General features: G+C 42.8%; 1 protein-coding gene across 1 annotated transcript in view; it reads right to left on the bottom strand.

Annotated features, from left to right (window-relative positions):
- LOC128695544 (sodium-coupled monocarboxylate transporter 1) overlaps positions 1 to 14,968 on the bottom strand; it is a 330,002-nt gene that overhangs the window by 200,110 nt on the left and 114,924 nt on the right. The window contains exon 7 of the mRNA XM_070093458.1: positions 6,612 to 6,730. Coding sequence (XP_069949559.1) covers positions 6,612 to 6,730 — 119 coding nt within the window. The remainder of the gene's footprint in view (positions 1 to 6,611; positions 6,731 to 14,968) is intronic.

Raw genomic sequence — 14,968 nt, 5'->3', positions numbered from 1 at the left:
TTAACACATGATAACAGAGTCCTCTACAAAACCCAGGTATCCCCGGGTGCACAGGACAACAAGCATAAGCAAAGTACGTTAAGTGGAACACAATACATGTAAAGCATACCGTTCAATAGAGACTCCACAACATTGTAATGGATAACTAATCATTCAAAAGCAGACAAGTTTATTATTGCAACTTAGATAAACAAAACAACCAACGTTGCAGCTAATGCAACTGGCGAAACCATTGCTCATCCACACCAATAACATACCAGAACCAACCCTCTTCTCCCCCCAGCATCCACTCTTATCACACTACTACTCAGTCCACTTTCACGCCAGATCATCGCTGTCCACCAGCCCATTGCCGTCTTGTTCCAATTAATCCACGAAGTTTTACCACCGTCATATCGCGATAACCCTCAGGAAAAAGCGCAACCTACCTACTACCATAGACGCTTCTGTTTCTGCACATTGTTCTGTAAAAACTTGCAGTCAACGCCCTGATCCTACCAGTGCTCCGTACCTCACGCATTCCACAAGACATGTACAAATAGTCCACAATAATATATCTTAACGCTCGTGCCACATCCTGTGTCACCCTATCCACGCCAAGGAGAAACGCCCTTAACATAGCCACCCTCCCCCCTCCCAAAATCCCGAAAACGCCTCGCATTCACAACCTTACCTCTTCTAGAGATGGACAAATATACACTGCGTGAAAATCCATTTCTTCACCACCACAATGGATGCAGGTTGCATCCTCAACAAAACCCATGTTCCATAACATTACCTTAGACACCAGGATCCCCATCATAAATCTATACACCACCTCCCGCGCCTTGGTTGGTATACGAAGCCACCAGAATTCCTTGCAAATTACCTTCCAGTTATACGTGGGATAAATCTCCACCCCTGACAATGCTTCCTGCCGAAATCCTACATTCACCAGCCTTCCTACACGTATGCCACAGACATCCCTCACTTAACATGAATCGCAGCAAGTCTTCACACGCCTCTAGTTCCTTTCCACGCCACCAACATCGGTCTTCTCTTCCAACCTCCCCCAAGCTACATCCTCTAGTCCCCCCTAGTCTCAAGTAACACGCCCGTATATATATTGCTCTCACCCAAGGTCCCAAAGCTAGCAAACCTAAATCCCCCGCTCGTACTCCAGACATTACAACTCACGTCCCAACCATGCCCGTCCATATCCCCACACATACCTCAACACCCTCCTCTGTATCTCCATTACGTCACAGGCCCTCAAAGGATAAACAGCTACCACTCCCCAGACTTTACTATACACAAGCGAATTAACTATCATCACCCATTGATGCAACGAGGAATCCCCAGCTCATAATCCGCGTAATCTACCCAGCACCTTGTCCCGTACCACCACCGAATTAACCTTCCTGCTTGCCTGTTTGTCCACCAAATACGTAATCCCACAAATCCTAATCCTATCCACACATGTCCATCCAAACCCCTCAACCATTCTCCCTCCCACCCAGCTCCCTACCTCTAGCAACATCGACTTACACCTGTTAACCCTCATACGTGTCGCGTCGCGACACAAAACTTTTCGATGACCTCGCCCACATAGATGAAATCCTCTCGTGCACTAATCAAAACCATCGTATCATCAACGTACCCCACTATACTCCCCCCGACTCATAATCACACCCCCACCTCCCCCCTTGATCCACCAGCTCATGAAATGGATTTTGGACACATGCAAACAAAATTTGGGAAAGCGAGCATCCCTGCCTCAAACCTCGTTCCATGCATATATTGCTCCCAAGGCGTCAATTCACCTGAACCCTCATCATTGCCCCGTCAAACAGTGTTTCTACCCAACCCACCACTTTCACACCAAAACCTAAGCCAAACAAACACTCATGCATAAAACCCTTATCCACACAATCATATGCATTTTCCTAGTCCAAACCAAGAACACCTCCTCCCCCACCCCCCTCCAGGAAATCTTTGATACGTCCATGCCCCTCTCTCATACTTCTTCCAGGGATTCCATACTGTCCTACATGTAATACCGACCCCAGGACCTCCTTCAAACGATTGCGCAATATCCTCGCAAAAATCTTATAATCTACACACATTAAAGAAATTGCCCTGTAAGCACTCAGGCCAAGCCCGCCACCCTTCTTAGGAACCAACACTACAACACCCGTTCGTTGGGACTGACCCATCCTCCCACCTGCCATCATATTATTTAGAACCACTACAAGTAGATGCCTAATGCAACCCCAATGCGTCCTATAAAATTCAATTGGTAACCCATCGATGCCCGGCGTCTTGCCAGTCCGCATCCCAAAAATCACCTCCGCTACCTCCTCCTCACATATATCCTCCTCCATCCTCTCTCTAAGCTTCGTCCGCAGTACATTTCGACCCTCCCCCACCAAAACTCGCGAATCGATACCCACCCATCCCCTCCATTTTTCCCGAAACCAAGAATCAGCGTAATAGCTCATGTTTTCTGTAGTAGCGAAAACCGTACCATTCTGGTATTCTCCCCCCATATTATGTAAATCCTCCACCACTGACACTCATATTCACGTCCTGGCCTTGCTCCTGATGAACTTCCACTTGCACCACCTGCTGCAAGGTACCTGCACTAGGGTTCCCTCCCCCAGGCGATGGGACCATCGTGACTTTCTCACCTTCACTGAAGACACAAATCACAGTCGTTCCCAAAAACTCCTGGAGTACCTCGTCCATGAAGCGCTCCTGAGGTACACTATCCTGACACTCTTTCTCTCCTGACAATTCATCCACATCCTCTGAACGCTCAGGGAGCGTTACACACCTGTCAGCCGACTGTTCCTCACGGTCTTCCTCCTCAATCCAGCGACCACTCTGCAAGTCAGCTCCGTCGTCCCCCTCGGGCCCCAAAACACACAATTGTTGCTTCACTGCAGACACTCCTGGCCCTCTGGACGATTGCCGCCTGAGACACTGTGCCGCCATATGATCATATGAGCAACACAGGCGGCACGTCCGCCGCTGACCAGCGTAATGCAGAAAAATCTGCATTCTGTGTCCCACCAACGTCACGTATGACTGGATCGGCAGGGCCAACGACATTTTGAGGGTGTAGGATCCCTCAGGGAGCCCCTCATATGGCCCATTCTTCCAGACTTCCATTTTCGCCGAATGGACCCAACCATAGCTGCTAAACGCCTCCTTCGGCCCATACACAGCTGCCTCGAAAGGCACCTTACGCACCTTAACCCATGTGTAATATTTGAAAACATTGTGCATGACGACGTCCACCGCCAAGTTAACAGTTCTTCTCTTTTCCTGGAATTCTTCAACGACCTAGTCATACAAACTGGCACGATTCAATTTGACGAAGATCCTTGACATCTCGTTCAGTGCCACAACATATAATTCCCCTGTAGGTACACCGTAGACGTCTCTGTTGTTGGTTGGCTATAAAACGTTCATCGTCGCAGTACTAAACATGCCTCTGACCAGCTCTATGCAGATGGTATTTGCACGGCATACCCCTCCCTCTGCCATTTTGTCTGTGCACTGCCAAAGAAAAACACCAGGGAGCAGGTGTAGCAGTCCAAGTGAGCTTCCTCCCTCCCCATTGGTAGAGAGGCAAACAGATGCCTTAATTATAAGGAAAAGTTGATTTTATATTCATAATATGAAGAAAACCAACAAATAACTATTGTTATAAGCACTGTTATTCTTTCCATCTTAATACAGTTAAATTTCTGTATTCTCATCCATGTTCTTGAGAACTTTGCACACTTGTGGATGATAGAGTACACTGTCATTTAACACGATTTTGTCTTGCACGTTTTATAGCATGATTGAAGAATTGCGGCATATTTTTTATTAACACTTCGTAAAATTAGTTTAACACTGTTGCCTGAGGGGAAAAAAATTTTGAGCGAGCAGTTGCACGCCAGGCAGGATGGTCTGTGGATTAGTGGGCTGCATCACTGTATCAAGGGGGTAGACCTATCGCCATCCCTTACCTCCCTAATACACCCACACCCACCCACACCACCCTCATCATCAAGTGTTTAATGCTGACGAGACAAGTGTTTTTTGGAAAAAATGCCAACATGAACTTACATCAGTTAGCCAGAGAAAAGTGCACCGGGCTTCAAGACACCAAAGAAAAACTTCAACTTGCTCCTGTGTGGTAATGCAGCGGGTGATTTTAAGTGTAAGCTCATGGTTATTTACCACTCTAAGAATCCTCATGCTTTGAAAGGTGTAGATAAAATCACCTTACCAGTAATTTGGAGGTCAAACCAGTCAGCATGGATGACAGAGGAAATATTTATTGACTGGTTTAAGCATCACTTTATTCCTGAAGCAAAGTTTTACCTGCACAGCAAGAACCTTGCATTCAAGGCTCTCTTCATTCTTAATAATTCCCGTACTCATCCACAAGCTTTGCTGGATGTGACCCCACATGTAAAAGTTGTATTTTTACCTCCAAATACATCTCTAACACAACCACTGGATCAGGGAGTTATTAAGTCATTCAAGTGTAACTTCACAAAAAAAATGTTATGAAAACTAGTAGCATCGATGGACTCTGATTCCACCCTGGCAGTACCAAGCTTCTGGTATAAATTTAACATTGCAGATGCCATCAGCTGTGTTAGAAGTGCATGGAACATTAAATGCAGACTGGGGAAAGTTATGGTCTTCTGTAGTTAATTCTTTCACTGGTTTTCCTGTGCTTGAGAGTCAGGCTCAGGTGATGGTTTTGAAGATATGAATGAAGAAGATGTGAATGAGCTCTTAGAAGATGATGATGATGAAGACATGAGTCCAGAGGAAATGTTGGCAGACCTGAATACACAGATACAAGAGAGAGAGATAACAGAAGATGAGGAAGAACTTGAAGAAAAACAGCTAACATTACAGCAGTTATGTGAGCAGGTCCATGTTGCTGCTAAACTAGCAGACTTTTTCACTGAAGAGGACTCTGACAAATCTAGAAGCAGTGCTTTGAAACAGGGTTTAGACCAGCTCATGATGCCTTACCATCAGCTCTATAATGTACTGCAGGGTAAAAGAGCCCAGAGATCCATTTGAGAATTTATGCACACTCCAATACAACCATCGACTTCAGCACCAGAACCTCTACCATCCACTTCTGCCGACAACCAACAACATCCACCTCAGCCCAGTAGGGCCACACCATCCATATCAACTCTCTTCACAATTATCCACAAACACCATTACCCACAATTTCAGGTAAGAAATACTATTATTTTTATTGCATTTGCAGTATTAAGCAGTAATATATCACGACAATGCACTATAATTACATATTAGCTATTATTTTGTAAGATCTGGAGGTATAAAAAATAGTAGTTTGGCGTTTTGTGGCTCCCATGAACGTGACCCTATTTTTTCCATAAGTTTTTCAGTTTGTCTCACATGGCGTTTTCAGGACCGTAATGACAGTCTACTGCATATTTTTTCATTTATGTTCATGTAAAAATTAATAATTTTGTACGAAAGGAACCTTAGGAATAACCTAATTAAAATAAGTGCAATTTAATTTAGCCTAATCCAACTAAATATATTTTATATAAGCATACAGTAATTTAATAATAAAGAACCACAATAAAATGCATTTTTTCATTAGGTTCAGAATGATTTTTGCGAAATTATTGCATACACAAATTTTTGCTTGCCTTATTCAGCAAGAAGAGCTTTACTATTTAAGGTAAAATCACAAGTTTTACCTATTCGGCATGACATATGTATTTGCAAGGGAGTTCTTAGCCAAAAGCAAAGTAATATTTGGGCATAAATTAGAACATAACTATAAAAAATGTCTATCATTGATTTGATTCCGTGTTAAACTTAAAATGACTTATGCTGTACATAGCAGAATTTAGCTAACAAAATTACGCTGGTTTCAGTTAGATTATGTGAGGTTTCGAAGTTAGGTTTGGTCCAAAAATAAAACATTTGACATCATGTCCACGAAAATATATATACAGTATATCTAAAAGTGTAAGAATTTTTTTTGAAAAATCCAATTTATAAGGGAGTTCTTAGAGATAAATCTGGTAGGTGTCTCTATGTTTTAGAGATATAGTTTCTTTGTCTCGTTCTGTATTTTTGTTCCTCTACGACCTTTTCAATGGGTTGAAGTTAAGTTTCTTTTGATTTAAGTTGACACTTTTGGGTTTCATGAGAGAATTCATTTATTCTTAAGGGCTACTTATGGTTGATGAAATACAGCGTTTTGATCACTAGTGGAACTTCAGCTACAGTACAAGGAACCGCACTAGGCTGGGTTCATTAGAGAAAATAAAAATTTTCTGTCATACACTGACTGGGAGTCTTCTAGTAAGGGACCTTTTGACTTATTAACAATGCATGAGACAACATTTCACATAAAGAGTAAGATAAAAAGAGGGATGACTAGCATGAGACTTTCCCAAGTGGTTATATATATGACGCCTTTGAGTCTGGCACCACTGCAATAAGCTTAGTTATCATGACTAGTATTAATGAGACTCTCCCTAGTGGTTACATATATGAGGCCTGTGAGTCTGGCACGACGGCACAACCACAGTAAGTTTAGTTAACATATAAAGGATACTTACAAAGGAGTTTAATAACGCTGGTTGCCCTGGCATCACTCAGGCGGCTGAAGTAAGGACGATTCTTCAGGAAGTCCTCCCAGATTACACAAGCGAACGAGTTGCCGTAGGATGATAATGTACTAGACGAGTAAATAGAGTACATAATATAGAGCATTATTTAAATTTATTTAAGAAGTGAAACCATTATATGAATATTAATGCATTATATGTATATCTTGTGCCAATTAGGTAAAATTGGTCAATTAGCAAGAACTCATTTAAAATTAAGTCCTTTCTAAAATTTTCTCTTATACGTTTAAAGATATATTTTTTCATTTATCTTAATGTAAAAATTAATAATTTTGTACGAGAAGAACCTTACCTAACCTTATTATAGGAATCACAACATAATTTAGCCTAACCCAACTAAATATATTTTAGATAAGTTTGCAACAATTTAATAATAAACAAACGCAATGAAATATATTTTTTCCATTAGGTCTGTGGAAAATATTTTAATTTTCCGAAGCTATAGTGCCTAATAGGTGTTAATGTGTTGATTTGGGTCAAAAATGTATAGAATAGAACCAAGAGTTCCCTCTGCGCAGATGTGCGGGAGACAGGTCAACTCAGGGCATGGAGGAGGTGGGAGTGTTTTGAATGTAGTGAGGAGGCTGTAAAAACATAGGATCAGGAAATTGGCGTTCACGGCGGCCTAAGGATTAATATAGGCCTCACCTCATAATAGGAAGTGTCGTAACTGTTCCTGGTGAAGAGTGAGGGAACGTGATTTACGGGACCACCGTAATAAAGTGGTAAAATGAGTGAATAATGGTAGGACCGGTGGTGACTGGCGCGTCGCCATGGACTGTGTCCCGTGGAAAAATACCTGTGGTTTAATCATCACTCATCGGTCTCAGATCTTAATGGAGTGGCCTCCAATGTGTATAATAATAATTGGGAGGCATTAAACCGTATGGTGGGCTAAGAAGTGATCAGTGATAATAACACCAAGTTAAGAGAATGTGTGAAGTGAAATGAGTTGCCGTTCTCAGAGTGAGCATCTGTTTATCTCGTGTTCCTGTCTCGAGGATAGTGAAGTTTTTATGGAGTCACGACTTCTAAACCAGGACAAACCAACAGATACCTCGTCCTGCTGGAACAAGAGCCGTGTCGGTGTAGCAGGACATCAAAATGTGATGGTGAATGGAGGAAATAAGGAGCATCAATCACCCACAGTTAAGTAACTCTTCTAGTTATAGCAGACTGATACTGGCCAGTTAGGTATGTTGTAATTGGATAGGTTATGGGTGATCCAGCTACTTCAAGTGGCCACCAGAGAATATCTGGTAAATGGTGGGATTATGTACAAGTGTTTTTTTACTTGATGGATATATCCATGTGTAACCTACCCCTACCCCTTCATTCAGTTAAAGTAATATAAGCTATATAGTCCACAATTAATTAGTAGTGCCGTACTTGTGGGTGCTATCCAATTTATACTGGTCTTGGATAGATATGGATAAGATTGTGAGGTCGAAGGGGCCACCTGCAGTGACCAGAGGTGGTTAAGTTTTCTCACATGTCTACATGGGGTGACTACAGTAAACAATATAGTTGTTGTCTCTCAATGAGATTACTCGTATGCATGTAATGTTGAGGTACGTACAGGTAACAACCCCTATAAAATTTTCCATAAGGTCCAGAAGGATTTTTGCGAAATCATTGCATACACAAATTTCTTCATGCCTTATTCGGCAAGAAAAGTGCTGCAATTAAAACCAAAATCACGAGGCATCTGCCGGGTGTGCCACAGGGAATGTGCACTCAATCCCTCAAATGTCAACATCCGTGCACACAATGGATGTCTAGGCTCCAGGAGAGCTCCAAATTGGAACAACCAACAGCTCCTCCCAGCAGACAGAGCTGACAGCTACCGTGACTTCACATCTACAGAGGACCTAAAGTCTGCAATCAAATTAACTTTCACCAGGACTCTGACACACATCCCCAAAGCAGCTCACCCATAAGCTGCTAGCATATTCACTAACCTAATGAAGAAAGTCAATGATGCTCCTTCAAACAACGGATCCTGGCACAACCTGCTGCTTTTTGGCAATGCCTGTTTGCCTGTCCCACCAAGGAGGGACAAGTCACTAGCAACACATGTTATTAGGGTAATAAATGCATTCTCTAGGGATGACAACCTTGTCCGTCTCCCCCCTAGGGCGACAAACTCTCGCTGGGCAAATGTTAACAACAGAACACCTGACGCCTCAAAAATCAGAGCCCAAATTAGCAAAAAAATAGAAGAGGGTAATACTATTGGAGCTCTGAGGCTTAGAACTGGTGAGGATACCATCGCTCCTAAGGACTTAGGTACGGCACAAGTCCTGATGGACAAACATCCACCCAGGGCTCCCAGTACCAAACATTGCAGCAAGCGAAGAATATTTTAACTTACAGTATGCTGATGTGTATAAAGCTGCTATGTAATTTCCACAAGGCCCAGAAGTAGCTTTCAGTCTCAGGCCACAACACTTAAAACAAATGCTTAATCCTTCTCTTGGTGATGTTTCAGAGAGGCTGCTGTCTAAACTGACCAAATTTTCCAATGTGTGCCTGGCTGGCAGTGTCCCAGAGGTCATTAGACCCATTTTCTTTGGTGCCTCATTGTGTGCCCTCCAGAAAAAGGATGGAGGAATCAGGCCCATTGCAGTGGGCAACACCCTTCGGTGCCTAGTCGTCAAGGCTACAGTAAGAAGGGTGAGTCAAGAGGCTGCTGCAATGTTGAAACCAACTCAGCTCGGTTTTGATGTTCAACAAAGCTGTGAAGCAGCTGCCCACGCAGCACGAGTATACATTAACAACATGTCCGATGAAAAAGCTTTGATCAAATTGGACTTTGTCAATGCTTTCAACTTAGTCAGAAGGGATGCTGCTCTCCGAGCAGTTTCTAGACACTTCCCTTCCCTCTATCCCTTCATAGAATCGTGTTATAGTGTGACTTCCAAGCTATTGTTTGGGGACCATGAAATTGACTCATGTGAGGGTGTGCAACAGGGGACCCTCTCGCTCCCTTTGTATTCTGTTTGGTCATCAAGGAAGTCACAGAAGTGAGCCCAGTATCTGGTTCCAGGATGATGGTACCCTAGCTGGCACTACAGTGTCTCTCCTAGAGGGCATCAGAAAAATTAGAGACATGAGAGAAAACCTGGGCCCATCTTTAAACCCCACCAAATGTGAAATAGTTTCTACTAATCGACAGATGATCCAGAATATTAGTGCTGTTTTACCAGAAGCATGAGCCATTGATCCAGCCAACAGCACTCTTCTTGTTGCTCCTCTTGGATCCAATGCCATCAATCTGATCCTAAATTAGACACATGTGCAACTCTTGGGTATCTTTATTGAGATTGATGGACTGACCACATCGACTCAAGGTTGAGGGACTGATTACCTCATTCCCCTCCTGTTCTTCAAGATTCTCCTTTGTATGGACTGATGAAGCCACTGTGTGACGAAACGTTTCCTCAATAAAGATACCCAAGAGTTGCACATGTGTCTAATTTATCAACATGTCGGTTCTCTGAACCATTCATCTACAAACCTGTCAGACACTGCAACTTCTTGGGATCTTAATACTTGGGAATTCTTCGCTTGCCTAATTCTTGGGCACGACCTACTTCAACATTGAACAAATGTTACACGACCTATGACTGCTGCACCTCTCCTGCCAACGGTTTATAAGCTCCTTCTCAGCACGTATGCCGTATTCTATTCAAGATTGATGGACTGACCACATCGACTCAAGGTTGAGGGACTGATTACCTCATTCTCCTCCTGTTCTTCAAGATTCTCCTTTGTATGGACTGATGAAGCCACTGTGTGGCGAAACGTTTCCTCAATAAAGATACCCAAGAGTTGCACATGTGTCTAATTTATCAACATGTCGATTCTCTGAACCATTCATCTACAAATCTGATCCTAGAAAAAAAAGTCTCAGATCTCAGGACGATGGAAGGCAGAATGAAAGACATCGATACACGTGATGTCTTTTACCTATTCACCAGGTGCCTGTCAATCCCAAAACTTACCTACTTTCTGAGACATTTCCCAGCCTTCAGCAGTCGGAAACTAAAGGAATATGACTCTTTCCTTAAGACCATGCTAGAGAGTATATTGAATCTTTCCCTCGAAGATGGACAGTGGTTGCAAGCCTCACTTCCAGTCAGGCTTGGGGGGCCTGGGAGTACGCAGATCCTCCCAGATGCCCTACCAGCTTTCCTATCCTCTTCAAACGAATTAATAAGACAAATTCTTCTGAACAGCCTCAGTGACTCAGCAGGAATACAGGACCCTAACTATGCCAGTGTCATCACTGAATGGGAGACTCTTGCTGCTCCATCAATAAAACCTTAATGCAGAACTAGCCTACAAACAGTCAAGTTGGGATGGCTGCATCACTGAGAGGTAGCTCCAATCACTAGCAGCCAATAATACCCACAACCCAGCAAACCGCCTGTTATGCAGGGTTCTGCATGACATTGTAATGTACATATAGTGGAGAAGTGTGCCATAATAGTATGAATGTTATAATTGTAAAGAATAATTTTATAATTCATAAAGTGCATTTGGGGATACTGTAAAGTGCTCTAACTGTAATTATAAAGAAATCCTGCTAGGTATTTATTTTCAAACTGTGTTTTGGTATGCTGGGTAAACATGGCTGGGAGGAGTCACGTGGAGTCAGCATGGTGTGGAGGCTGGCGTCGGAGATGCTGTGTATTTAAGCAAAGTTTGTAGTTGTGTACTCCTTTTGTTTAGCTAACTCAAGCCAGAGGCTCTTCTATGGCTTACCTGTATACTCACCTAGGCTCTGACATGGCCAGGGTGCTGTGGGATGAGTGAGGAAATGAGAAATGGGGTTGGAATTTGAGTAGAGTCTGCCTGGTGCTGACTAGGCCAAGTGTTATGGTTTCTGGATTGCCAACCGCCTGATTCTTGTGCTCGCTATGTGGGCATTTAGGATAGGAGAGACACGAGAGTATTTTCTAGAGTGTGTATATAGTGTTATGTTGAATAAATAGATATATTTTCCTAACTAGAATTTTTGCCTAACTCTCAGTTAACCAACCCATTGAAGTAATAAATACTGGTTTAGCGCTTTCTGTTTTGACTGAGATAGGTGTGGGTGGCCTGTTTATGCCTAAGATGTGTGTATATTTTACCTATTGCCCTTAGACAAGGCTCTAGCCCCCAGCTATCCCACCTTTCTGCGTAACATGGGGGCCTGTCCGGGAGAATTATCAAATTTTATGTGGTAATTCAAGTTTGCAACCTGGAAAGTCAATAATCATTCCTTACTGGGTTGGTTAGAGTAAGCATTCACTATAACACTCACACTAAAATAATAATTTACCTTTGTTTGCAGTATTGCTGCTTTTTAGGGTGTTATTAACTAATATCCTTTGCATAATTTACCTTTGTTTGCAATATTGCTGCTTTTTAGGGTGTTACTATTAACTAATACCCTGTGCATAATTTACCTTTCTGTGCCATATTTTTTTATTTTTAGGGTGTTATTAATACCTGATATTTTGTGCATAATTTACCCTTGCAGGTCCAATTTTTCTGATTTTTGGGGAGGTTATGCTTACCTAATTTTCTGGGAATAATTTTCCTTTGCAGGTGCAATAGCTTCATTTTTCTGCCAGGATTTTCTTGTTGTGTGCAATCCTGTTTAATTTTAGGGAGTCACATGACAATCACTCCTTGTGAATATAATACTTCAGTGTATGTTCTTTGCTGTGTGTTTTATTATTTTGTATCAGTAAGTTCTGTGGCTGATAGCAAGATTTGGTGCTATTATTTCCCAAAATGGCTGACACTAGTGAAAATTCTGGGGATGACATGCATTTGGAAGATGAAATTTAATCAAATTCCCATGTTAGGGACATGGATAAGGAAGTAGAACTTATACAAATGAAATTAGCCCTAGTTGCAGAAGAAAAGGAACTGTTAAGGATTGAATGTACAAAGATCCAGGAACAGAGAGCCTTAGAGGAGCTTAGGGCTCAAGAAAGAGCTAAAGAGAGGTAGCTTGCTTCTCGCCCAGCCACAGACATGAGGGTAGATGTTTTTTATTTGGATAAAGCCATAAAATTTGTGCCCAAATTCCTAGAGAAAGATCCAGACCAGTTTTTTCTGTTATTTGAAAGTACAGCCAAATCCCAAGTTTGGCCAGAACCCAATTAGTTGGTAAAGAGTTACTGGCCGTTAGTTTTTTAGAGGGGTCGGCCTTTTCTGATTATCATAAGCTAAAAGAGGTAGTTTTACTGGCTTATCAAATGTTACCGGAAAGGTACCGGCAGAAATTCAGAGGACTAAAGTTTCAGGCAGGGCAGTTTTTGGTGGAATATGGTAAGGAGATGTCACTTCTAAATAGGTGGTGTCGCTCAAAGGGGGTGGTAGACAATTATGAAGGTGTAATTACCTTAATTTTGTTAGAGGATCTTTTGAGAAATGTTCCTCCTGACCTTAAGGCATATCTTGAGGAGAAAGATCTAGATAATTTTAATAATGCTTTAGAGCTGGGTGACAGATTTTTAGCTAACCAAAAATTTGGTAGTAATTACCACCCACCACATACTAGTAACGGTAGGTTTTCTCAACCTACCAATAGCAATAAGAAATTTCAGAAGTTTGAGCCACATATTTCTCAGCCTATTCTCCACCAGAGTGTGATTAAGCCTAATTCTCCAGCACCTGCCCAGGGAAGTTTTAAGTCTGCAGTCACTGGTCCAGGAATACAAGGAACAGGTGGGACGAGCCCAGTTCCCCAGAGTCAAGGGATCCAACCTAGGTCAAATGAGCAGGGGGCCTTTAAACCTTATTACTGTGCTTATTGTCATAAACAGGGCCATCTGCAGCCGTATTGCAAGAAGATGCATAGAGATCAGGCGGTTGCTAGAGCTTCTCGGGTAGATACACCAGGTACCCACACGGTAGCTAATATTGAAGCGTCACCTCTGGGTATATCAGGTAGCTCAGCAGTTTTGGACCCTCGGATGAAGGTCTTTACAAGTAAGTCCATGGTGGCCTTACACCAAAATGAAGGTAGGGTAACAGGTTTTATATCTTTGAGGGACACTGGTAGCACATACATATTGCTTCGTAGGTGCATATAGCCAGTGTCGGATGATACATGCACTGGGATGGACGTTTTGCTCAAAGGATTCACTGTCAAGACTCCAGTGCACAGGTTATAGGTGGAGTCTGCATACCAGTGTGGTGATTTAGCTGTAGGTATCAAAGAGGATATACTTTGTGAGGGTGTTGACCTGCTTTTAGGCAATAACGTTATGAATTGTCATGAAAGTGAGGAACCTCTGGTTTGGAGGGACCCAGCCTCACAGAGTTGGGAGGAAAAAGCTAGGGCTGCCTTACCCGAGTTATTTCCAGTGTGTGCAGTAACCAGGAAAATGTCAAAAGATAAGAGTGCAGTTTTTCATCCTGGGGATGATTTGGGTTTGGGAAATCTATTCCTCGAGCCAAGCCTGCAGGAGGCTCAGGGTTGTGATGAACCATCCCAGGCAGGACCCTGTTTGAGTGGGGGTCTAGTAGCTGGTATAGGAGGGGGGCGACTCCTACTCGAGAGCAGCTAATCGAGGCCCAGGGGTGTGACGACACCCTGAAAGCTATTCGGTCATCTGCTGTTACCGAGGAAGAGGCCTCTCAACTCACTAATTTTTTTTTTTTTTTGCGGATGGTATTTTGATGCTGAAGACCCTATCGGATGCGACATCTAATGATGGAGCAAGGAAGGCACTCTACCAAATGGTGATGCCGGAACCATTTAAGTATCAGGTTTTGTGTTTGGCCCAGGATTTTCCCATGGGAGGACATTTAGGTGTAAAAAAGACTATGGGCAAGATTTCTAAACATTTTTACTGGCCCCTGGTATGGGAATCGGTGGATAAGTATGTAGAATCATGCCCAGTTTGCCAAAGGTAGGAAAACCTAATCAGGGAATTAAACCTGTCCCTCTAAACCCTATTACAGTAGCCGGAGAACCTTTTAGCAGGCTGGTGGTGGATTGTGTGGGGCCGCTACCCAGGACCAAAATGGGAAACCAGTACTTACAATTATTTGTTCCTCTACCAGGTTTCCAGAGGCCATTCCACTAGGTAAAATTACAACACGTGTGGTCTTGAGAGCAGTAGTGAAATTTTTTACACAGGTCGGGATCCCTAAGGAAATTCAAACAGATCAGGGGTCAAATTTTACATCTAAACATTTTTGCATGGTTTTGGGGGAGTTTAATATTAAAATGACGACCTCCACCGCCTATCATCCAGAGAGTCAAGGGGTCGTGG

The sequence above is a fragment of the Cherax quadricarinatus genome, chromosome 42 (genome assembly GCF_038502225.1).
Source record: "Cherax quadricarinatus isolate ZL_2023a chromosome 42, ASM3850222v1, whole genome shotgun sequence".
In the NCBI taxonomy this organism is placed as follows: Eukaryota; Metazoa; Arthropoda; class Malacostraca; order Decapoda; family Parastacidae; genus Cherax; species Cherax quadricarinatus.
This window is presented reverse-complemented; position numbering and strand designations above follow the sequence as displayed.